The following is a 26622-nucleotide window of genomic DNA, read 5'->3' as shown; positions in this document are numbered from 1 at the left end:
CATGGGAAGCTCATTCCCAGTTGCAGAGGGCATGCAGAGCTTGGAGCAAACCTCTTGGCTACAGACAAGCTCTCAGGGCACCATCCTGAGTGCCCTCCTGGCTCCATTTCTGCAAACAACTCCTGCAGAGATGCACTCATGGAATGGTTTGGGTCGGAAGGCACCTTAAAACTCATCCAGTTCCACCCCTGGCATGGACAGGGACACCTCCCACCAGCCCACGTCACTCAGAGCCCCATCCAGCCTGGACTTGATCTCCCCTTCCCCACTGAGTCTTCCTGGGGGCTGTCAAACCTCCCACCACCCCAAACAAACACCCCAGGGGTTGCAGACACCACTCAGACAAATCCCTTCCTCAAGACACACCAACCAACCCAGTGACAAGCAAACCACACATCACACACCTGGCAATGGACAATTTGTTCTTTATTGATTAAAAATTAGACACATGCAGTAAAATACAAAGTCCAAAAAAGGAAAAAAAGCCTGACTATTTTACATCTTTCATTATAATCTACAATACACCAAAGTTGTGAAGAGGATCCGTTTTCATTAACAGAGCATTGTCCTTAAAAGTAGGAACTAACTTAAAATTACCACCTGCTTCCAGGTTCAGATTAGAAATTTGCACAAAAACCAAATTCTTAATGACACTGGAAAACAATTATGAACAGCATTGGCACTTACTGGAACAACATCAGAAAAGACAGTTGTCTAGCACTGTAATAGCCCAAGTAAATATTTTGGATCCCTACCCAAAAGATCTAGAGACCCATAGAGCAAAACCCATCAGCTTCTTCCTCACTTATTTTCTCCATTAAAGAACTACGGAACCTTGGGTTAGCGTGAGCTCAAGCTCTCTAAGTCCTGGCTTTGGGAAAATGGGGAATAACAATAAATAGATGCTGCATTGTTCCATTTGAGCAGTTTGAGTCCTAACCTTCCTCAGCACCAGTACACAAATGAATGAGGAGGTCCCCAGGGCATGCAGGCAGAGGGAAAATAATACTGTACCACAACTACCTTGTCTCTGTATCCTAAAGGCTCCCAACACATCCACACTGAGCACAGGGTGATGGGAAAATCAAGGTGCCAGCCTGCTCTTCCCAAGCCAACAAGATCAATGGGGGACACTGTAGGGAGTGCTTTGTGTCAGGCAACAGGGAATGGTGCCAACACACACTTGCCAACCCAGCCACCACCAACTCCCTGCTATCGTGCACTTGCTTCCTGGGCTCAGCACCCCAGGATGATCTCACTCTCAAATTCTCATCTTCCTCTCCCTCCCCTTCACACTCAGCAGCCATGGGGCTGCAAACAGCCCATGGGGACACACCCAATATCCACCCAGAGGCTACAAGCAACAGGGGCGGTAAAAAAAGAACATGCACAATTCAGGAAGCTTCCACAGCTGCTCATAGAGAACAAGATATAAATACAGATTGTTCATCTGAAGACTTGGAAATTAAAAAAAAAAAAAAAAGAAAAAAAAGAAACAGAACAAAAGTCCTAATTGAACCTAGTCATTCCGCTCTGTTTCTGCATTGTTTGTGTCTGATGGAAACAAAGCTTGTTTCCATCTGCATGTTAAATTACAGACTTACAACTTCTGTGTAGAAAACACTCCAGAGCCAAGAGCAGTTACAAAGGCCAACTGTGAAACAGTAGGAAAAAAAAAGTCAACACCATTTATTATTCACATATTGCATTACAAGTGTCTCTTATCAAACTCAGAGCATAATTTATATTATTCATGTAGAAACTCAACTTCAACACCACATGGAAAGAAAAGCTAAATACGTGTGTGACAGGGGTGCAGTGACATCCTGATCAAGCGTCGAGGCTTGGGCTGAGGTGCAGCCCCACGACCCAAGGGATTGAGAGCAGGAGGGACAAACCCAGCGCCCGCTTTTGCCCAGTACAGCCACTCTACTGGTGATTCTTTATTGCTGTAAAACACGACAGGGATGGTTCCACAGGTACCAGCTTGCAAAAGACTGGGGAACACAGTTGGGAGGCCAGCCAAGCATGACCAAACTGGGTTTCAGGGACACTTGGAAGTGCATCTGTTCCAAAGGCAGAGTGACATAGATCTCCTCTCCCTGTGACCATGGATATTATGTTCATCATCTGAAAGACCAGTTTCCAGGCAGCAATGCCTCCCTGGTCTGCTTCAAGAACAGACTACGCCTAAGATGCAGAATGAAAGCAGCAGGAAGGACTGCTAAATGTAAATTAAAAGGTTCAGCCCTCATGCCATGCCTGGCACTCATGTGGAGAGAACCAAAATGATAAAGAAAAAAGAAAAAAAATTAAGGCAGTTTACATAGGGAAGCTGACTTCTATCACGTCAAAGTCAAGGAACTTCTCCAAAACACAAACACAAGGGAAAGAAGCTCTCCCTCCTGTGGGTTAAGACTCTGCTTGCTTTCTCAGGTGCAAGCATTCAAACAAGCAGTTTTAAAACACACAGCCAAAGAGAAGCAGATTTCTCAGCACTCCAGGTGACCCAAACAACATGTACACTGGTGTTTCAGATAGAAGGAGAAGCAGGTAAAGAACCAAAATAAAGAAAAAAATCCGTTCAGTATTAAAACTTGTGCAAAAACAGCAAGTGAAAAAAAATGAAACCACATGTAAGCAAACACTTAGGCAAGATCATCAGAGCAGTGGAACCCCCTGCTTCGTACTCAGTAGTATTTTTCTTTAAAGTAAGGCAATAATAAAATGAACATGCAGGCAATGACATGTTGGGTCTGCATGTTTGAGATGACAGATACAAAAACATGAGAGTTGTTTACAAAAGGTGTAAACGTCATCGGTAATTTCAGGAAGGTTTGTGATCCTATTAAGGAAAATGTTAAAGCTTCTAGGAAGGGGGCTGTAGTTCAATTCTTTGGCAGTAGTGGTTTTTTTTTTAGGCTAACAGAAGCATTACGAATATGCACATGTGGGTTCTCTGTTGGGAAACATCTCCTGGGACCAATGTTTAGCTGATGCTGAGCTGTGCAAATCCTATAAGTTTGCCATCATCCGGAATTTCGGAGCCGTCGACACCAGATGCCTGAAACAGGGAAGAGAGATCCAAATAGCAACACACGTGTTCTACCTTCCAGCAGAAACCACAAGCAGGTGTATCAGACAGGCTGCGGGGAGGAAGCAGCCACAGGACAGCTTTGCACTGTATTCAGCAGCCTGCACTACCCAAAGAAGTTAAAATTGAGTGCTTTTGTATTTTTGCCTTCTTTCCTTCTTTTTTTGTCTTTTTGAATGTATGAAGGGCTGGGACTAAAGTTTTGCCAATGTCGGCTCCAACTAGAGATTATATGTGCAATAACTGGTGTAAAACAAGTGAAAACTCCTTACAGGAAGACTAAATAAGAGCACTTAATGCTTCACTCCCAATAACCGGGTTGCACCTTTGCTTTGCCACTGTAATTCCCCCTGAATTTCACCACCTCTGAAAGATTCACCTGTTCTACTCAGTTTTGGCTCACCACTCTCTTATTTTCCTTTCGTCTTCTTCATTTGCCCATTTCCTCCTCAGGAACAACGTATCTGGGCCCTCCTTCATTCTCTTCCTCCAAAAAAGGAGTCTGTGGCAATTCTTAGCCCATCCACCTGCCTTGAAATATTTCTGCAGGTGCACATCCCAAGCCCCAAAAATACTCCTCTGCAACATTTACATATATTAATTAGCACATCATCTCATGCTTATTTATCCCAGGTGCTGCTCAGAGGATACAAGCAGGGAGCCTGCAGTGCCTACAGTTACACAACCAGTAAGAAGCTTTGGGAAAGAAGGGAAGATTTAGAGCGCATACATCAGATGCCTGCAGTAAACATCTACATGCAATGCCTTCTCCTTGCAAGGGACAACTGGATCAATTAGGGAACAGGAATAAATACCAGTCTGAAAGTGATGGATCTGTTTGCCTGGGGCTCTTCCACAATTTTCTGCAAATTAGCTGCAACTGAAATCACACAGACACAAAGAAAATGGGCAAATATTAGGGCAGGCTGGAGAAAAACATCCCAAACTCATTAGTCCTCTTTCTATTACTTAACAAACCTTAATTTTTACACTGATAAGGAAAGGTTTAGGTCTCAATTAGACTCAGTCTACTTAAACCTAAAGCTTTGAACTGTGAAAATGCTGTTATTGTTATCACATTACTCTTTCAGAGGTAGTTATTTTTCCCAGGATGTGATGGGATCAATAGTAATAAATGCCCAACTGCATCTGGAAATCCAGGTAATTTTGCACTAGCAGCTGTTCCTGTGTACAAGGAACAGCTTTGCTTGCTGCAGTTGGAATACACAGGCAGTGCTGACAGTTTAAAAGTCTCACCTGCTGCACAGGAGGATTCATTTATTTATCAAACTGCTGTTTGAGGCAGCTGTTCCCCCCATACAACTCGTGCTGCTGCCCCAGGGCACGTGCAACTCACACTTCCTTCCCCAGCCCTAATTAAACCCAAAAAGCCTGGCTGATTCCAGTCCCAGAGCTTTCTTGCACAGGACCTGTGAGCAGGACAGGCTTGTGCAGCAGTTTGGTGATGCATCTCTGTCAGATGATAATGATTTGGCTAATGCATCAATTAGACTTCATTCTGCATTACAAGGAACATTTGCTTCACAGTGTTACCAAGTAAATCATCTTCTTGTAAACTGGGGGTTGCCTACCCCAGTTGTGCAGGGCCATTGGGGTAAAGACAAGGACAGAGGAAATTTTTCTATCACCCACTAATCAGGTCATTTTTAACATGCAAAAAATGACTGAAATGGTTAGAGCAGAAAAAAATAATTTGTAATTACCTATTACCAGATCTCTGCCATCAACAAGACCTGCTGAAATGAGCTCCTGAGACACACCATCTGCAGTATCTGTGGGAGAAAAACCCAAGAGCCATCACCACAGAGCAGAAATTGTCCAGCTGGTGAAGGCACCACACAGAAACCTAAAGGAGCTTGTACAAACCAAACAGCAGAAGAGCTCTTTACAAAAGACATATCAAGGTGCATACCAGGTGCTGTGAATTCACTGGAACTCACTGAAGGGCTGCACTTTAGCCAAATCCATGAGTTTTACAGCAGTGCTCCAAGCCCAACCACAGCAGCCCTTAGGAAGGTACTGTGGACAGACACACAACAGCACACCACCAAACACAAAACTTCCCCTTCACACACTGGAATTTCCCACCAGCTCACCTTTCCCTGGGGTGAATTCAAACCGAATATCATGGAGCTCTTTATTTGAATTCCTGTGGAAAGAAGAGAATTTTATATAAGAGAGACTATTTCATGGCAGGATAGGTGGCCAAAAGAGAGTGCTGTCATTGAATAATCAGTCTGTGAATTCATTGTATTCTACCCCCTCAAAGGCAGAAACTCATCACTCTGCTGTGCATGTGGAAGCAGCAGTCTGCCTCCCAGCCTGACAGAGCCTGGCGCAGCCCAGGATAGGTGAGTGCCACCTCTCTGCTACAAGGCCATGCTGTTCCACTGTCTCAACAACTCAGATCCCTCAGCAGAGACATCCTTGGAGCACGTTTCAGAGGAGGGAAGTGCTCACTGGCTGCAGATGCACACACATTATGGAAGTGATGCTCAGAATCCCCACTCCAATGCCCACCAACAGCCAGGATGCCTCCAGAGATGAGAGGCAGGTTCCTTTAATGAGAAACAGCAGTGTGTGTAATGAGCACAGAAAGATTCTTTTTTCTGTCTGTTTCCAGTGACACAGACCAGAATCCACTCCCTGAGCTGGGTAAAAGCTCTTCACTCTCAGAGCTGGCTGAAGTCTGAAGTTGTGCATGAAGATGAAGATGGACCAGCACAAGGCCAGAACCCCTGGATCTCTGAATCCTTTTAGGGAACCCAGCTAGTTCCTCTTTTCCACTCCATGAGATTTTAGCAATGTTTACACAAATATAAAAACCTCTTTCAATACAGGTTTTGCCAAACCAAAGTGGATGTGATAAATTGCTTTTCCAGGTCTCAGTTTCAGAAGAGCAAATGAAATCCAAGGTGACACACACTTAACCACCACTCTATTAATTAAAAGGCCAGTGCCAGTGGGGCTCTCTACAAAGGCTCATGTTAATAGAACAGATCAGTTTTGTGTGCTTACCTTAACCTTAATACAAGGTTGATGGGGACTCTCACATCTTCCTGTACCGGAGCTGCAGCAGGGGCTGTAGGTGGGGCCTGCAATAGGATTGCATCATTTTAAGGCAGGTTAACAATATCTTGCTCTGGTTTTAAAACTAGAGATAACCTTGATCAACTATAGAGTTGATACAAGTAAGAGTTTGACTCATCATTGGAATCACGGCACTGCAACGAGAAAGATAACAGATCAATGAACCAGGGAAACTCCACAGGAGTTTTAAACAGGAGGCTCTCTGCAATTGTCTTGGAAAGAGTAAAAGCTGCACAACTTTGAGAAAGGCCAGGAGACTTCAGAATGTAAAAAGATTACTTGCTTTGCATTAAAACTTAAGGTTTTTGGATATTCATGACAGCTTCAAGACCTCCTGTGTTTTAATCCCTGCCCCAAACATCTGATTTTAAAACCTGATACAACTGTAAGAGGAAAAAAATGAATTGGCAGATTAGCATGTACTCTCAGCTACCTTTTTTTCCATTAAATCAAAGGCTTTAAGAGCATCTAGCAGCAATTTTATAGCTGCCTATTTTCAATTCTAAATTACTTCTGAGTAACTATTGGAACATATAATCAAATAATTTCATATTGGTTAGCAGCAGATTTCCAGTAGAGAGGATCCAGGAGTTGCCTTGCACTTGTTACAGCACTTGTGATATTTCCAGTACAAAGCTAAGTGTTATTCAATCTCCACCACAAAAACCCAAATAAAACAGAGAGGGGTCAGTCACCTGCACTGCCCATGCTGAGGCAAGGGTTTTAGACCTGCAGGAACAAGACAGACACAACACCAGGCTGATAATTTAAGCACAGAAGTCTTTACCAAGTGTTTTTTATCTAGACCACTTGTTTTTTCACAAGAGAAAAGGAAGATAATACTTTGATTAAAACTAGCTTTTTACTCCAAGGTGCTTTTGGCTGAGCAATGCAGCTCAGGGCTTCTGATCACAACCTGGTTTCTCTTCAAGCTGAAAACCACCAGGTCAGTGAAAACAAACAAGGGTTCATGGAGAAGCCCAGAGCTCTGCAAAACAGTAACCAGTGAGCAACAAGAACCAGAGGAGAGCCACAAAGAATAACACACACTGACACAGAGCTGTGAGGAAGAACCCATGTAGAGCTATAAAAAAGAGCACATTGACACTAAGAGCTATAGAGAAGATAATGACACAAGTTCATGAAGTTCAGCTTAGGACAAACTACCAATAAATAAGATGTTGGGCACTAGCGGCAGATATTCTATTAGTGCATGTCCCAAGTGTCACTGACACCAACACTGCTCCAGCCTTCACTGCTGCTGGTGTTTCAACTGCTGCATAAAATTCAGGGATTAAATACTGGCCTTTTTAAAGAGATGTGAAGGGGGTTGGTTTAAGTATCAAAGCTATTTTAATATTGCCAATAATATGTCAAACTTCCACTGTTTCAGACTATTCGGGCAAATCTGGAATAGAACAGCTAAGGGCAAACCTGAAATTGCAGGAAGGGTGGCAGCTCTTACCTGCGCTGCTGCTGGGGCTGCTGCTGGGGCAGGGGCTGCTGGAGGAGCCTGGCTGGGTGGAGGTACAGCAGTTGGAGGTTGTGCAGGTGCTTGTCCTGCAGCCTGAGGTAGTTCAGTAGGTGCCTGTGCTGGAGCATTGAGTGAAGGACCTGGAGGCTCAGCTGATGGAAACAGCTGCAAGCAAAAAGGAGTTAAGAGTGAGAAAAGGAACTCAAGGGTTTTGATTCGAGCGCCAGCTTTCCCACAAGTGTTTGTCTGCCACATAAATCACTTAGAGAAGTTCAGAGCTAAGGGTATTTCCAGACTTCCAGGACATTAATGCTGATTCCAAGTTGGTGTTCAGGGTTTTAATGTGTCCATATGTCCAGGGACCCATCCTGTCCTGACATTTGCAAGTTCTACTCACCAGTAAACCAAGATACCAGCATGGCTGTGGATCTTGGACAAAAATTTAACTCTGGGGCAAGGCTGCATGTACATAGATATATCCAGCTGGGATGAGAGCCCCCTGTCCTTCAGTCTCCCTCTTTCCTGGAATCTGAGTCCTACTTGTATTTTCAAGTAGCCATGCCCTCAGAGCAGAGGAGCCCTGCTTTGACTTGTAGTTCCTTTCAGAGAACAGACCCCAGCAAAGCAGTGAGATAACTATTGACAACTGTGCCTTTCACCAAGCAAATGTCAGAGTAATTTGGCTGTCAAGGAAAAGTTAATTCAGAACTCTTCAAATCACACTAGAGAAGATTTAGGATTGGACTTAACTTTAGTCTCTTGCAAAAAACAAACCCAACCAACAAGCAAACAAAAAAAATCCATATGAAATGAACTGGAGGGTAGGGAAAAAGAGCTAAATAGAAATTTAATCTCTTTTTTACCTCTTGTTATTCAGTACAGAGAAACCAATTTTGGCATGGGAGCCAAAGAACTGTCAGCTTGACAGCACTTCAGTTTGCCCTCTAGCTTACTCTGGCAGGTTGTAGGAAATATAAATCACCTTCAATGCTGGAAACCTGGACAGGAAACTTCCAATGGGAAAATTCATGCCAAAGGAATTTGGCTTTTCAGCTTTTTTTTTTTCTTTTTTTTTTTTAATTTAGAATTTATGTCAAATTACAGTGCCAGAACTGTAGTCTTTCTCAAAATCTCCCTTTATAAACACTTCTTGGAAACAAATAAAGGAAGAACAGGACAGCCCAACCCAAGACTAATTTCTAAGAGACAGCTCTGTTTATCTTTCAACACAGGTAGGGAAAAGACAGACACTGCACAGTCTCTGGCAGATAAGCTGTTCCTATCACTCAAAGATGTCCTAATGTAAGAAACAGTTCCGAACTGAAGAAAGATTATAAATTGCAACTGAAGCCGAGCTTGGTATCAAATACTACTACAGAATTCTTTCACAGTTCTGAGCACAGGTTCCAAACCAGAGAATTAGACAATGCAAACCAGACATCCTAAAGTTGTGTTCTGTTGGGTTTGTGTAGTTTGGGGTTTTTTTTAAGGAGGAAATGAGGAGAGTTGTTTTGCTCAGATTATTATTGTGACCAATTAATTACCTTGCAACAAACAGACTTTTGCTACAGCAAGCTGACAAGACATACAACAAACTTACCTCAAGAAGAGCTCTTGGCACTACACAGCCAAGGATTCCTTTTATAGGGAGCTCTTCAAACAGAGCTCAGCTAGATACTGGCTGCTACTTCACACAATATTGCTTTCAAAGGCTAATAAAGCATGTTCCTTGAAACAACAGCAATAACTAGGAGTCATCTTTTCAAGAAGCCATTTGCAATTATAACTTACCTCGGAATTCTGTACAGGTTCTTTCACTCTGGGAGACTAAAAAACAGAGAAAAAGATGTCATTGCCTGGACCACAGTGAAGCTTACGGACTAGGAAGACTTGTCAGAACCATACTGAACATGAGAAACCTACCTAATTGTTTGAAGTTACACATGTGTATTAAGATGCATGATAAAAGGTTCACCAGACAATTTGTTGTCACATTGTACCACCCAGAAACACAGCCACATTTCAGACCCTGCAGTCATTATTTCCACAGTGGCACACAATACCCTAAATTGCTATCACTGTTACTCATTAGCAAAATCCAGGACTCTTGAAAATCACTCAGATTGGATCAAATCACTTAAGCATCAAGCTGGGAAAATCTATTTTAAGCTACTCAAGTCTGGCAGAAAAAGATAAACACAGATCTGCCTGGCAGAATTCTGCTAGAAAACAAGTTCCCTTCACTTACTTAGGGAGGTAGTTTCCAAACCAATTTGCTTAAAACATACAGAACCTTTGTAGGGTGGGAGGGAGGAATCAGCCTTGCTTGTGCTGCTTTTAGAAGGAAATCCCTGGCCTGCTCCCCCTGCCCTTGGACCCTGCATTCTGCTGTGCTCTTTGTGAGAGAAAGCAGAGAACTGACAGGTGGGTGCACACTCAGCAGTGATATGAAGAGAGCAGGGAACAATGTGGAAAGTGCAGGCAAAGCAACATGACCAACTCTTGCTTATCAGTAAAACAGAGATAGCACTGCACCAGCTGTTTCACATGAGCAGGGGGGATTGCCAAGTATTCCTGGAAAGCCCTGTATTAAGAGAGCCTGCAACTTTGACTTCCAACAAGTCCAGTTAGTGGAGATAGGTGGGATGCTTTGGTCCATGCTGGGAATAAAAAACCCTGTTCCTTCTCCACATTGTGGTCCAACAGTACAAGCTGGACAGCAGAACATTAAGGCTCATCAGGCCCCTACCCTGAGACAGTTTCTCCACTAACAGAAGCCACTACCTTAATGAGTGCAGATCAGAGCAATTTGTAGTATATGAGTCAAAGGTTTCTTGTGAGAAAAAGTTAAGAAGTCTTACTCTCAGAACAGCAAGTTCCAAAAATGCCTCTGGACAGGGGGAGAAGGAACAGTTCCCTCAGCATGACTGTGTGTAGGCAGTGTCAGGGAAAAAGTCACACAGCCAGAAAGGTAAAGCCTGGAATCCATCTCAGTGGGCTCAGCCTTCACTTGACAGTTACCAGGTGGGATGAAAAACATGGCATTGCTCCCAGAGAAACAGCCCTGCTCCACACCTGCAGGCCACAGCTGCTGCAGTGCTCTTCCAGGAACAAAGCTCATATCAAAGAGTACCTGGATACCTCAAGGAATTACATAAAAGGAAAGATCAGTGTGCTAAGTACAGATGAGTATGGAAACACTGGCCCTGCCCCTCAGCTGACAGCTGATCCAGATAAATGACCAACAGAAGTAGTGAGAGCCAGCTGAGTATGAGCCAGCAAGTGCCCAGGTGGCCAAGAAGGCCAATGGCACCTGGCCTGGATCAAGAACAGTGTGGCCAGCAGGAGCAGGGCAGGGACTGTCCCTTGTACTCAGCACTGCTGAGGCACCCTGAGTGCTGTGTTCAGTTTTGGGCCCCTCACTACCAGAAGGACATTGAGGAGCTGGAGCGAGTCCAGAGAAGGGCAACAGAGCTGGGAATGGCTCTGGAGCCCCAGGAGCAGCTGAGAGAGGTGAGGGGGGCTCAGCCTGGAGGAAAGGAGGCTCAGAGGGGACCTTCTCAGTCTCCACAATTCCCTGACAGGAGGGTGCAGCCAGGTGGGGAGCAGGCTCTTTTCCCAGGTAACAAGTAAAAAGAAGAAATGGCTTCAAGTTGCACCACGGAAGGTTTGGATTGGATATCAGGAAAGATTTCTTCCCTGGGCATGCTTTCAGTAAAGTGGTAGAGTAACCACCTCTGGAGGTGCTCAGAAAATATGAAGAGGTGGCCCTTGGGAACAGGGTCAGTGGTGAACACAGTGGCTCTGGGCTATCAGTGGGACTCAACAATCCTGGAGGTCTTTTCCAACCTTAACAATTTTATTATTTTATTAAACACATGGACAGAAAGAAAACAGGACAAACATTAAAAAACATTTACCTAAAGCACAAATAGGATGACTTTGGAGATTAGTTCTAATTTTTGCTTGTGTAATCAAAGATGATGTGAGTAAGCAGTGAAATGTGATCACACAACCCACCCCTGCACAGATTTATCAGGTAACAGAAAGTGCACAATTTAAAAGCCCACAGAGCACAACTGCTTTAATTTGAATTCAAGGTTTTAAATGCAGAGAGGAAGTTCAGAAGGTCTTTATATCCAAAAAGTAATGTTGACCCAGCAAGTCACCATATTCAGTGAATTGAGGATTTATTTTTGGCTTTGGGTATAATAAATATTTGCCTGCTTTCAGGTGCAATCCTAGGAAGAGACTTGTAAAATATATGTTTGCACATATTAAATTCACCCTATTTTTTCTGTGAAGTGGAAACAAGTAAAAAATACCAGCACTTTCCATTTATGTAGATGATTTTATGCAGGTTAATATTTCAGTATTTTGGCATATTAAGTCAATCTGCAGGGCCTCCTTTTACTGTAGTAGAATGGAGGTACAAATGGAATCACAGAATCACAAATTATTTTGGGTTGGAAAGGACCTTTAAAAATTCTCTATTCCACCCCCACTGCAAGGGGCAGGGAAAAAAGGTGGCACCTAGTTAACACAAGTTATTCTACCCAACAACTTGGTTAAAATTGCAGAGGGATTTATAGACAGGTAGAATTTATACCAAGTGTTTGAAATGTGACCAAAACCACAGGATAAACACTAATCCTCAATAATACCACTGTATTTATGGCAAAAAATTGGCAGTTTGGATGCAAGTCTTAGGACTGCTTGAAAAGGAATCAAATTCAAGCACCCAGGCAGACATGCAGAGAGGTCTGAGGTTCCACAGGGCCCTTCCTGACATCCTGGAACGTGCGGGAGCCCCAGAGTGCTGTGTTACACATGGGGTATCTCCAAAGTGATAATATACATCTACAGGGAGGTAACTGAATCAAGACCTACTACTCCAAAATCTTTCCTAAAGGTTTGCTGAATGGGAGACCTACAAGTAAGGGCCAAGCACAATCCAAATGAGAGTGATCAGGACAGGCAGCAGTACAAGGAAAATATATCAAAGCATCAAAATAAAAACTGTCTTGAAAAGGAGCTTGTAAACATGTGTGTCAATCCGCTTTTTCCTGCCTAGGAGGAATGAAACAAGTAAGTACTGTTCAAAACACTGTAAACAGTGTTAAGTCATGGCAGCCTGAGCTTTGAGACAAGATACAACAAGTTCTAAATAATCTCTGGAACAGAATTAGGGTCTTTTACAATATTGCCTCTTAAATTTGATGGTATTCTAGCCTACAAAAGGAATTTAGAAGAATTCAGCTTGTATCTTATAGCTTATTCATCAAAGAATTTCAGTAGTAGCTACCTGGTACCAGGAGATTTTCCTTGATCATGTATAATATGAAGCTGGACACAATAAGCTCTTTAAGAAGTCACAAGAGTTGCTGTCACAAATAATGCATTTACTGTATCAAATGGCTTTTAAAAACCCAAGCATTTCAGAAGATGCTGAAAAGATGCAAAATCTTGCATTTAATATTGAAGTGTCTATTCAGAACAGCAACAGATGCCAGACTAATGAAAGAGAAATGAGAGAAGTTGTAAAGGGATAAATGCTTCAAACCAATACTGCTTTCTTCCCTTTCACACTGAAAAGCTTCCTCTAAACATCCTTCACTGTCTCACTAATTCAATTACAGGATGATTAAAACACAGTCCACTTCCAGCCACCTGATGTAGTGAAAAGAGACCAGGCAAACCATTATAGTCAAAACCCACACAGGTGGCTGCTGGGGGAAGACAACCTGAAAATTCATTGTAATCTTTCAGCTGATCATCATGCATTATTCCTCTGAGTTGTTGGTGGGCTAGTATATGTGTTGGGAGAGGGGAAAGTGGTGTTTTCTTCAGGATTTTCAAGCACAAGACTAATCCCTCCTGTGACTTGAGGGATGCTGTGAGGTTTTTTACCAGGATTAATGGATTTCAGTGTAACTGGGGTGGCAGAACCAGGCCCTGCATGTTTCAGGAATCAGCCATAAGAACAGGCCCTATTGATTTCAGCTCCATCCTGGAGAGGGCAGTAGGATAAAACCTCTCCTGACACTTCCAGAAGAAAGCATCTCAAGCAGTCAGCATCCTTAGAGGGAATATCCTAGCTGCAGTATATTGGTATGCTGAGCTGGGAGCAGGCTGTCTGAATTAACATTTCCAATTATACTGAACATTCCTGAATGAGACCAGCTGTGCCCCACCACAATGACAGAAAAGATCAATACAGTTTCTTCAACCTTCAGTCTGTTTTCTTTGCTTCAGCTCCCAACTTTAGGGAAGGCTTTACAGCTTGCTGTGTATCATGCTTAAGGCCATGTGCTCCCCAAATAGTTTTAGACCTACCACAACTGGACAACAAAACAGAGACAGTGGAGTTTGAGGACCCACCCTGAGCTGTGAAATTGCTGCTCTGCCTTCCTCACTTTCCTCATCAAGCTCATCATCACTCCATTCCCAGCCACCATCTTCAGTCTTATGAAGACGCCCACTGGAGCCTGGGACTCTCCGGACCTGCCCAGCACAAGAACACAGAATTTACATCTCAAGCAAACAGTTTCTACAGCTGATTTTAGAAGAAACAGCACCAGAACATCTTCAGTTTCCATCACCTGCCATGGTGTCTGATTATTTTATTGAAACTAATAGCTCTACTTAGAAAAAGCTGTACTCCAGTAGTTATTATTAAAATGTGAATACAAGCACAAAAAAATAGTACAGCTGTAACAGCAAGAGCCCAGGAGGTTTTCAGTACCTTTTTGGATCTTTCAGTGATTGTTGGTGCTCTCTGCAACATCTTCTCTTGTAAAAACTCTTTATTCTGCAAAGAAAAAAAATTACCAAACATTTGCATTGCTGAAAATGTCCTTTGATGCCTTCACTGTCTCTGATAAAGTAACTGTTAAGCTGTTTCTAGCAGAAAGTGGTTTACATGTTTCATCCCAACTCCCCCAAGGATATTAACCACTCCCCTACTTTGGGCTGCAGTATGTGATGTTTCATCTTAAATACCTTTTCAGTTAACAGTGGCACTCTCCTTATGCAAAGTGACATGGAATTAACAACTGAGGAGCTGGATATTAGTCTGATTTATTTGGAAATACACATATTATACTGCAGTATCTGGTACCCTGCTGAGGCATTTGGCATTCTTCCACTTGCAGCTACTACACCACCTGGATTCAACCTCTTTCCTTTATCTTACTCCTACATTTATGCCTGTCCAACTGTCAAAGGCAAACCTCAGACAGGTTGGGATGTAGGAATCCCTCTGTGCTGGAGCAAACAGAAACTGGGACGGCAAGATTTAAAGTGGCTGAAAAATGTACAGCATTTATGTTTAGAGAGGAAGTAAATGCAGTGATCACAACAGACTGAATACTGAAAACTGCTATGGATGCTTTATTGTATTAAATTTCCTCTTCAGCAAGCTGCTCCAGAGTGGCCAGTGTGGGCTCCTGAGAATACAATTTTCTCACTGCTGAAGTGTGGGGCCAAGCTTGTGGCAGCAGGGGAAGCAGGGCAGTCCAGGCCAGCATTCTGGCATTTGGCTGGGTATTCCACAGCACACCAGTGCAGTTGGAAAGCTCTGCTGTCCCTGCCCACGCAGAGCTCCCAGAACTCCCCCAGGATGGTTGCTTGCAGGCAGGATGGAGAGTCTCAAGACACACTGTCATTCCTGATAAGTGGCTCCCAGCACTATCAAACCATTCTTTTGCATAACCTAGATGGTATTTAAATGTATGACTCAATATAGATGTATAGAAGCTGCACTCTTCAGCCCTCAAGCTCCAGCTGTCAGTTTGGCAGTGGCTGATGTGTGACAGTAATTTAACCCCAAGTGTGAACTGGCACAGGTTTGCACTCCAGATGCTGGCTGGTTAAGCAATGCCTCATTTACAATAATGTTAATTTTCTATCACCACCTATGCTAATATGCTTCCAGCAGCTTAATGAAAGCACAAAGGAGATTTAACACACAATGAAGTGTAACATGAACCAGAACTTGCAGAACCAAACGGAGAAAGGTCAGCAATGTGTAAACCATCTTGTCACTTTGGACACCAAGTGTGCATAAAGCATACAGATGCAGACTAATCAGCTGCCTAAAATCCCACTACAGACAGTGAAACCCCAGTTAATACTGTCAAGAGCCCAGACACCAATTAAACCTGCCCTAAAGCAAACTTCTGCATTTCATCAACTGGATCACTCTCCAGACTTCCCTGGTTCATAAAATTATCAAATCACACAATACCCCGAGTCAGAAAGGACCCACAAGGATCGAGTCCAGCTCCTGGCCCTGCACAGACACCCCAACAATCCCACCTGACTGGTGTCCAAATGCTCCTGGAGCTCTGGCAGCCTTGAGGTTGTGACCATTTCCTGGGGAGCCTGTTCAGTGCCCCACCACCCTCTGGGGGAAGAACCTTTCCCTAATATCCAAACTGAACATCCCCTGACACAGCTTCAGGCCATTCCCTCAGGTCCTGTCACTGGTCACCAAAGAGATCAGCACTTCATGATGCTGATCCTCATGAAGAGGAAGTGCAACTCTCCCTGGGTTGCACCTGTAAAGATTCCTGTCAGCTTTAATAGGGCATCCAGCTCCTGTACAGATACCTGGTGTGGCCAAATCCATTTAAGCATCTTAATCTGGGAGGTGAAAACTACTCTCATTAATTGGTGATGCTGCTGTGCTATGCCAAGTATGCAGTCTCTTTTTGACAGTTTAATCTGTAGTCTGTATAAATCCTGTGCACTTTGATCACAAAAAAAAAATAAGCAAACAGAAAACATTCCCCATGCTCATGGAAATGCAAATCCTGCCCTGTGTTACTGCTGTCTGTCTCCCTCAGTAAGACCTTGCACGTTGCAGATGCACTAATCCCCAGGCAGTAATTACATAATGCTTGCTGGCACTTCACTCCAAGGCTAGAAATGGGAGTTTCCCACTGGTTTGTATCACAAGATCTTCACTTTCCATAAGGCAACACAGGGTGAAATATCTTTAGGTAGCTCTTGCACAGTGGGCCTCATTCAGCCCCTCACACACAGACTGATTGGAGAGTTTACTAAAATCTAAGTTACACTCACTGCAGCAGAGACCTCTGTGGTTGGACAGGCAGCCAGAATGGCACCATTACAAAGGAAGAACAAACCCAAAGGGCACTGAATGCTCAAGAATTCCTAGATAATTTCTGTTAACAACACCATACACAGGAGATACAGAAGGGGGATTTTATTCTGCTCCTTCACAATGACCCATTCAACTCGCTCAGCTCTGCTGGCTCCAAGTGAAAGAGCCCACACTCCTGCCAGTAAAGCTGTCACCCACACCTATCATGCTTCTGAAAAGTCCTTTCCACAGCCTCTGCACAAATCAGTTTAGGAAGTGTTTTCTTACCTTTGCTTTTGTGAAAAATTTGTGTCTTAGGAGTTCTGCTGCTGTTGGTCTGTCAATAAAAACAGATGTAGAAAAGACAATTATAAATGCTCCCTTTCAACCCAACGGTCTTCCAGGCTGCTGCAGCTTGTTGGCATCTCGTGAGGGCATCAGCTTCTCCTGTATAATTCCCCTAAAATCAATGTATTCCAAGTAAATTTTACACCAGCAATCTTTTAAATTACTCAGTGTATTCTGAACAAGGCTTATTCTGTTCAAAAGAAATTAATAACTTGGGACTGGTGGGGAGAATTTGCTCCCATTTTGATGCTGAACTTGAGACTTAGATAGCAACAGAATCACAGAAAAAAATTGCTCAAAATGGAAATCACAGAATCATCACTGGAGTGCAGTACTCACCCTGTGCAAGTAACAGTTATTTCAGAGACCCCTGATTAAATGTGTGTAGTAATTAGTTCTATTAAACAAAGGCAGCATGATCAATCTTGATCCAAAAGAACATGAACAAGTATAAACTATTTTCCCCTTTAAGTCAGATTTCAGAATAAATACTGGAAAGTGAGAGACATCCCTTGGTTGGTTTAGGAGGAATTTGCTAAAGACTCAAGCCTGCATGAGAAAGTGGCAGCTTAAAGCATTTTCCACACTGCCAACAGGGCTTAAATAGTAACAGAGTTTAATCAGTGACTTGCAAAGGCCATTCATCACAGGGTTTATCTTATCACAGACTACTCCAACAAAAGGCATCCACCTCAGAGCAAGGGAGCCCCTAAAATAATGAAAAAGCAGTTGCACTGAATTCTCTTCCCATGCAATATGCCAACCTCCTGCTCCCACAGTCAGGACAATGCCAGTGGTTGTTAGAAGTGCTTGAGGAGAGCAGGGCTGTGCCACAATTCAGTGATTATATATAACCTGACCAGCACACATTCTAACCTACAAGGATAGGATATGCTTTAGAAAGGTGAAAAAATGTCATGCTGGGAAAAAAAAACCACCCCAGCTATCAACTTTTATCAAGCACTCTACTGGATTCATTATGCATTTCAAGTGTAATGCTTGTTAGAAGAGAGAGACTCATTGCACAGTGCGTGAGAAGCCTGTGTTCCTGGATCTGACACAAGAGGGAACTGAAAAATGTCTTCATTATTATTATTTTATGAAAGCACTTTTTCCTTTCCAAAATTAAGTCTGCTTACTGAGGAGGAAGAAAAAAAAAAACAACCTAAGAGGTATTAAAAATGGCACAGCACACACAGCATCCCCTTGGTAATATTTCCTACGTCACTGAGTAGTCAAGATACTGTTCAAGGAAGGCTGAAAGTGTCATCAGGTCACTTAAGCAATCTGTATTGATGAAAACATGTTGGTAAAATTTGTCAGTGTTTTTCCTGATTTCCTACCCAAACCAAATATTACATATAATTAAACAAGTCAAAGCTACACTGAAAGCCTTCTCTGCACTGCTAAATTTTAAAAAGTTTATTTATGTAGTTTTTGCAAGTAAACACACATTGCCCAACCTGTAATTTCTGATTTGTAAACACAAAGCAGTTTTGACTGGGAACAAAACATGAACTGAAGTCACCTGTTGGAGGTGGCCAAGGGAGAATGGTCCTACCCAGGCAGTGGACTGGGATGCACTCTCATTAACCCAAATGGAAAATGTGTGCCCTGGCCAGGCACAGTGCCAGATATTTATCCATAAAAATAAGGACAGAGAATTTGTTGCCACACAGCAAGATTGCTGTGTTGCTTGTGACTGAAAGGTTGGAGGGGCAGAGAGCATACCAACTTCAAAAAATAGGGAACATAATGATGTTTCTGAGTTTAATAAAATTGTTTATTTTAATTTATTTTGGTGGGATCCATTCTTACCTTTTTTCAGGGTCTTTTTGTAGGCACAATGAAATCATCTTCCTAAATGATTTCCCATATTTCTTCAGCATCTCCTTATCTTGCACACCAGTTTCCAAAGATGGAGGATCATTTTGTAGTGTCAGCATTAGAACCTGAAATAATTATTGCTATTGGGAATGAGATCTTTCTTGGGTTTTGTCAGAGACAGATCTTGGGGAAAATGTATTTTAGACAAGCACTTTTATCAAGCATCTGAGTCAACAAGGATGTGTTAACAACAAAGACCCACAATTTAAGTTACTGCTTTCCATCCCATCTCTTGGTCCACTCTGCAGTCTGTGGGCCAAACACAAGGCTGGAATGTCTTTTCAGGTCTGTTTTGTGGATTAAAAGTGCAAGCAGAGCAGGATTTTACCAGTTTTCCTCATTCGAGATGAGCAGTTGTGCAAAGCTTTTGATTCAATGTACCTCCCTGAGGTATTTCTCAGCTAGAAATCAAATTAAAGACAGAGGGGTAACATAAAAAGATACATGAGTTCACTTCCATGTACCAGAGTGACAGCAGTGAAGACATTCCTCACATAAGCAGCTATCAAGCCAAACTGGTTCTTTCCCTCACATCACTTAAATATTCTGAAGGAAAGGAAGAAAATTACTCATTTCCATTTCCACTTGTCACCTACATACAGATGAACATCTATTTTTAGAAGAGGAAACAGCACATAGCACATTTAAATAGCTTTCAACAGCTACATTGCTTAGGGCAGCAAAAGCCCATCAATCTAGCTGAAATTACACAGCCCATGACAGAATTCCCTGCTTTCTTCCCCACTCCTTGAAGGGTCACTTAATGCATGAGTAATTTTGCTGCATAACAAAATTAATCTGCAGTGCAATAAAATTACATTCAATAAATAAAATAGAGAAGGCTTCTTGCAGGCTGCATGACTGCAACCCAAACCTCACAGAACTGGGTACTCAATTCTATCTAGCATATGACAGCACTAAGTAGGTGCTGTTGATACTAAACAGGTGATGCTGGTATTCAAAGCTTCATCCTGTGCATTCAAACCACAATAAACTGAAGTAAAATTTGTAAGAGCTGCTGTAAAACACTATCAATAACCCCAGCCCAGAAGAAAATATCAATAAAACCAGCAGCACCTGAACCAGCAGCACTTTCCCCTGAAGTGCTCTTTGCTCTGCCACAGCCACTGATATTGTAGAAAATTTAATGGCATTTCTGAACTGCTCAGCCTCTCAACAGTCCCTGCACGTAGATGACAATTCTTAAAAGTAATTCTGTTCTACAAGAGTTAACCCTGTTCAAAGTCCATCCATTTGGCATGGATGTGCCTGTTCTGAGTTAGGAGTAGCTGGATTTCCAAATGCCATTGTGATTGTGGTGTGGGAGGGATGCACCCAGGCCCTGAGAAGTGACACCCAACTTTCACAGCACTTCAGCAGGTAAGACTGAAAAAATGGGAGTTTGTCCACAGTGTCATTGAATGGTTTGGGTTGGAAGAGACCTTAAAGTTCATTTAATTCCAATCCCCCTGCCATGCACAAGGATACCTTCCACTAGCCCAGGCTGCTCCAATTCCCACCCAGCCTAGCCTTGAACACCTCCAGGGATGGTGCATCCACAGCTTCTCTGGGTAACACATTCCAGTGCCTAACCACCCTTACAGTAAAGAATTCCTTACTCACATCTAACCTAAATCTCTCCTCTTTCAGCTTACAGCCACTCCCCTTTATCCTGTCACTATGTGCCTGTGTAAAACATCACTGTCCCAGTGCCAGCAATGGAGGGACTTGACACCCACAGGCCTCATGTCCCAGGTCACTGCTCTAACCATGAGCCTGGGGGGTAGGACAGGCTCTCCACATGCTTGTGTTTGATCCCAAGGACCACACATCCCAGGAGGGGAACAAAACTGGCCTTCAAGAGGATGGGCCAAAGGGGCTTAAAGTTTTGTGATTGAGACAAAGCCTCATCAGATACCACAAAGGAGATGAGCAGCATGCTAGAAGCAGCTCCTGGTTCAAGAGCCATGAAACAGAAAGTTGGCCAAACTTATAAGGTGATCTAAGGTTCAAGATATTTGAAAAAAAATTTTGGTGTGTCACGGTTTAAATAACATTTCTTTAATTTCAACCTTAATAAAATACTATTGTTGACAACATCACAGTTTCATACTGATGTGGTACTTTGAACTGGATCAGTGATTGACAGGATTGTCGGCGTTAAACAAAATTAAACATTCTTTTGGATAACTGGTAACAGGAGAGGTATCAAGAGAATGTCTGACAGGCATTAAGAAGGATTATCAGTGCAAGAGAAAGAATGGCTAGCCAAGTGTCACTGGATGCCCATAAGGCATTCTGGATCATTATTTACAACCCTAAAAACAACTGCTGACTTCAGAGGTTTAAAACACACAGCACTTTCCTTAAGAATGGTGAGACTCAGGATCTAAATAAAAACTGCACGTTCAGATAATGCTGATGAAGGGGTGTATTTTTAAAAGGTGACTCGATACATCCCAGAACATCATGATCCACAAGTGCAGGTTGAAAGGACAAATTCTTCTATGCAGTGTGCTAAGTTGAGAGGACAAACTCTTCTGTGCAACATGCTAGCCAAATTCTTGAAAACATCCAATGAACACACTGATCCCTTATCTTCCACAAATATCTGGAGATCTGCTCACCTTCATTGGAGGGTATTTATGGTAAGGAGCTGCTCCTGTGGCCAGTTCAATAGCAGTAATCCCAAAGCTCCAGATGTCTGCCTTGAAATCATATCCTCTGACCTGAAAAATATTAGAGGATGTTATCATGTGCCTCTTGCTGTCCTTTCACACACCCTCTCCCCATGAATTTGGAAAACCAGCACTATAGAGATGGAAACAACACTTTCTCCCTTCTCTCCCCCAGCTCCTCATACTTCAAGGAGGTGTTTTAGAAGTCACAGTCTGGTGAAAATCATGGCTGTGCACTGTACAACCAGGACTGCTCTGCCATAAACTCCACTGCAGAACATAAAGGAGCACTGGGTGAACCCAGGCTCTGACTTCTACACACAGACACAGAGAGTCATTACACAGTGCAATAAAACTCTCATATAGTTAATAGATGGACTGCTACCCCTTGGGACACCTGCCTCACTACACTTTTAATCAACCTGACTGCAAATATGCTCCATCCTGGAACTTTACAACACACCAGCCCAGTAAAAGCCCCTCATTCCTGCCTGCAGACTAATCTTTCCCTCCACTAATTAACAGTAGCTTCTGCACTTGACATTAAACACAGGCTTGTTCAGGAAAATTTATAGCATTTACTTCCCCTCCTGCACAGGAAAAAATATTTCATATGCCAAAGCAGTTACTTCCTCATTATCATTAGGTAATATTTTGGCACTTGCTTTCTCCGCTGCAGGGGAGAGACATTATGTACTAACTTCAAGAGCAGCTCTGAAAATCAAAGCATTTTGGTTGCTTAGGATGGTTTGTGTTTCTTCTAACTACACTATGGAAAAATGAAAATTGGATCAGAGCAGAGCTAACAGGAGTACTGTGCTCAGCTAACCTTACAAGCTTCAGAAAGACACTCCTTGTGATGCAGCCAAAAGCATTCCCCAAGCTACCTCAAAGATGATCTTGAATCTTGGCAAAGTAACAAAAACCCCTCCTGCACTATTTGTCATGTAATACTAGAGTTGGACTGAAACTTGTTGTAGAGACAGGAATTTATATCTTGCACTGATTTCTTCCACTCTGTTAGCACAATTTTCATGAGCCCTAAAAGTCTGAAATGTTTCTTGAAGTGCCTTAGTTTATGGATGCCATGACTTTGAACAGATTTCAAGTCAGTTAAATAAACAAGCAGATATCTAGTAACATTTAAAAGAGCACAGGACAAGAAGAAATACACCTTAAGGGTAGTTTTTTGTCTTCTCACACTATTTTTAGGTTTGGAGAATAACTTTTAGGCATTTCTTAGCTCCATCTTTCATTTATTCTTGCAGCACACCAATACACTGTACATCTCTCCATTTCCTGACAGGATTTTAACAGTTTAGTGCGAGGGGTTTTTTTTCATTATTTCACATAATCCTGCTTGCAAGTGAGGGCTAAAAAGCTCAAAACTGTCTGCAGTAGTTCATCTTGACATCTGTCCAATACATTAGTCACTACCCTGCAGTTAGTTTATATCAACAACATTTATTTTCCTCATCAGCTTCTTTTTTTGCCATAAATCCATCAAGTGACCATACATTAAAAGACAATGTTGAGCAATCAAACATTAACATTCTGGAGGAATTTAATGGTGCTGAAGTAAACAAGATAGAATTGGGTCGATAATATCTACATGTGAAAGGCTAACTTAGAGCAAGCTCTCTGTCCCTCTTCCTGGCTGGATCCAGTGGCTCAGAGTGACACCTGCTGGAAGGCAGCAAGATCATCTAATGGGCATGGAAGGATTTCACATCAGCATCATCAGCATCACATTAAAATACTGCTTGGATTTGATATTTGCAACTGGTTCCATGTGCACAGCCTTGGTGCAGGTACTGCACTCTGTAAAAAATTTCTCCTCCTTTGGAAACACGTTTGTGGGGAACCACCCCTCACTTTGTCACTGAAACCTTCATTTCCAATTTTTAGCTCTCTCTTTAAGGTATTTTTCCCTTTTGTCCTGAGGACTGCAGCTGCAAAGAGCCTGGAGCAGCACCATTAGGTCCTGGCCAGGCTGCTGAGGTCTGAGCACAACACACAGGACAGAAAAGCAAGGGGCAGCTCTAATCTAGCTTCAGAAAAACCAAATACTCTATTTTTATTTATTTTAACTCAGAATTAAATAAAAAAATCCAGAAGAATATGACAGTGAAGCAGCTCAGAATCAAGTTTGCAAAGACAACCCTGACCTGGGAAGTGTGGCTTTATCCTGCCCTGTTAGACCTGCACTCTGAGGAGGCTGCAGCAGTGCTGGAATGCACTGGCCCCTCAGTACCACCATGGGGAGCCACTGAAAAGGCCAAACATTGAACAAGCCTTTCATCAATAATATATTTAAGCTACTCCAAAATGATCTCCATTCCTCAGGGAGTTTTAGATATTGGAAAAATGCACTGTAATGCACTTGTGTTTAGCTGCATTTGATTTTAGATACAGATATACATGGGGGTTTTATTCAAGATCCTCCCATCTTCAAAATATTTTACTGGAAACAACAGCAAGGAGAAATGTATCGAGGTGGATTCACTTTAATAAAACAAATCCTTAAATATTTTTGTTTAAAAAAATTTTAAAGGAAAATGGAAGCCCATTTATAGCCAGTTATATTTCTGCTTAGCACACCTGCCAGAAACCCAGGCCTCTGTCAAACTGATTTTAAGGGAATGAGGGATAATTTTCAGAATGTTCATGGCAGTGAACATCAGTGCCATCGACAGCTACTGCAAATGCCTTGGTAAGACTGTGGTACAATTTTCTCTGTGAATTTTGCTCAGAAATGGCAGCAATTTTACATTAAACAAAGTTTCCAGGTGTCCTTCACCAGAAGTCACACAGACAAAGCTTCTGTAGTTCAGTCTAGAAGCAGTGGAGGACAAAAAGTGGCATTTCTCCGTGCAAGGGGAAGAAGTATGACATCTTTTAGTGAGCCAAAACAGCAGAGGAACAAGGGGGAGATGCAAGCATTCCTCAGCATTTAAAAATAAGTTAAAAACCTGAATGAAGTCAAATGCATGTCATTATACTGAATTAACCCCCCACTGTGACATATCACAACTAACTACCCCAAATTCTTATGTTTGCAGATGCAGAAGAGCACATCACTGAGCTGTGTGTGGCATATTCACCACGTGTGAAACTATTTCTACTCTACCTCACATTCATGCAAAAGGGAGGGGCAGGTTTATCTTCTTTATGCAACAACTGAGCTGCCTCATCCTCACCTTAGGCAGGAGCCTGAAGAGAAGCAATGGAGCAAAAATCTAGTGAACACTTTACATTCCCCAGTAAGAGTCTGGCTGCAATAGGATAGTCAAAGAAAATCCTGTGTTTAAGTTTAAGAAAACCCTTCAGGATGTCAAATTATCATCTTAGTGGGAAATAAACATAGTCATTGCTGATAACAGGGAATTCCAGGTGCAGATCAGCTCAGAGGACATTGGGAAAAACAATTCACCTGTTCCATAACTTCTGGTGCCATCCAGCAAGGTGTGCCCACAAAGGTTTTCCTGACTTTATTCCTGGTAATGTCACCACCAGTGGCCAGGAATGCACTAACACCAAAGTCTGAAAAAAAAAACAAAAGCAGAATTTATTAAGAACACATCCTGAGCAAACTGAAGGGCTGTCCCTTCTTTCCCCTCATATTTCCAGCCACCCATTGAGTACCAGACCATGCAGTCATGCATGAGGGGTTTCCTAATAAAGGAGGAATGATCAACAGTTAGCTCTGAGTGCTGGTACATGAACTGCCATTCAGCAGTTCACCATTCAATTCCTGGGGACAGCAGAGCTTTCAGCCCTGGCTGGCAGAGAGGAAAATTCCACTTTCCATTACAGCCCACTGGTCACATTAGAGCCTGCCCACACTGCCCAGCAGCCCTGCTGCTGTACAAACCTGCCCTGCCAGCCAGAGCTGGATTTACATTTGCACACACACACAACTGCACTGACCCTCGAGCAGCATCCTGTAACATCCACAGCAATCAAGCTGGGTGCAGAAAAAGTCCCTTGAAAGCATTTAACTGTTCTCTAACTGAGGTATCAGCCCTTTATTCTGGATTTTTTATTACCAGAACATGTTTTATTTGATAATCCTCCATGGCTGAAATGCTCAGTGCTTTAACAGGACCTCAGACTGGTTCCTGATGATACTGAACATGCCACAAACCAGCCTGAGCATCCCAGGGAAGCCTCACAGACACTGATTCACACCCTGCACAGCATCACCCCACCTGAAACACCTTTCACAAACCAGGATGCTCATGGATGCCCTTTGTGCTCACTGGTAATTGCATTTCTTGGAACAAATCACTCTTTTATGTGAAAACTATGCTGTAACCTCATGTTTTATGCAATTAAAAATGGCATGGAAAACAGAACCTGTTACCAGCAGCAGCATACAGGGATAGAATAAAGTATGTTTGTTCAGAGAAGAGCATTACCAAAGATCTGGCAACCAAGTCATTCAAGAGAGGATGGCACTTTGTTTGGAGGAAAAAAAAAAAAAAATCAAGTAACAGAGAAACTGTTAAAACAGAACTGCTCCAAACCACACTATTTATGTATTGCTGAATTACAGGCCTGCAATGTGCCTATAACTCAATTCCCCACAACTTTATCCACACACACACTTTTTTTTTTAAACACAGTACAAGCAATCAAAATCTCAGATGCCATTTTTGAGATTGGTGACAGACTTGGAGGGCAAACTCTGAAATTCCAGGGCTATTTAACATAAAACCAGAATGTTATTGACCACAACTGGTTTGAAAATTCTTGAAACTCTGTTGACAATGCAAAATGTAAAAGCCTTTGCTTCTGTGGCCAGAGGAACCAGAGTTACTCCATGGCTTAAGGATGTTAAATTGGAGAATTAACTGCAACATAAGATCCCTCCTTACAATGTGTAAGTCATGGTATCCATATGAGGACTGCCCCAAAT

At 42.6% G+C, this 26622-nt stretch overlaps 1 protein-coding gene across 2 annotated transcripts in view; it reads right to left on the bottom strand.

Annotated features, from left to right (window-relative positions):
• Positions 1-405: 405 nt before the first annotated feature.
• OXSR1 (oxidative stress responsive kinase 1) overlaps positions 406-26622 on the bottom strand; it is an 87465-nt gene continuing 61248 nt past the window's right edge. For both annotated transcript variants that reach the window (XM_031059733.1, XM_031059734.1), the window contains 13 exons: positions 25135-25244; positions 21651-21752; positions 18955-19088; positions 17077-17125; positions 14425-14490; positions 14061-14183; positions 9471-9506; positions 7671-7844; positions 6134-6210; positions 5212-5264; positions 4819-4887; positions 3910-3974; positions 406-3064 (listed from right to left, as the gene is read on the bottom strand). In XM_031059733.1, the coding sequence (XP_030915593.1) occupies positions 2990-3064; positions 3910-3974; positions 4819-4887; positions 5212-5264; positions 6134-6210; positions 7671-7844; positions 9471-9506; positions 14061-14183; positions 14425-14490; positions 17077-17125; positions 18955-19088; positions 21651-21752; positions 25135-25244 (1133 nt within the window). In that variant the 3' untranslated portion in view covers positions 406-2989. The remainder of the gene's footprint in view (positions 3065-3909; positions 3975-4818; positions 4888-5211; positions 5265-6133; positions 6211-7670; positions 7845-9470; positions 9507-14060; positions 14184-14424; positions 14491-17076; positions 17126-18954; positions 19089-21650; positions 21753-25134; positions 25245-26622) is intronic.

This window comes from Geospiza fortis, unplaced genomic scaffold (assembly GCF_000277835.1).
Source record: "Geospiza fortis unplaced genomic scaffold, GeoFor_1.0 scaffold182, whole genome shotgun sequence".
Lineage (NCBI taxonomy): Eukaryota > Metazoa > Chordata > Aves > Passeriformes > Thraupidae > Geospiza > Geospiza fortis.
This window is presented reverse-complemented; position numbering and strand designations above follow the sequence as displayed.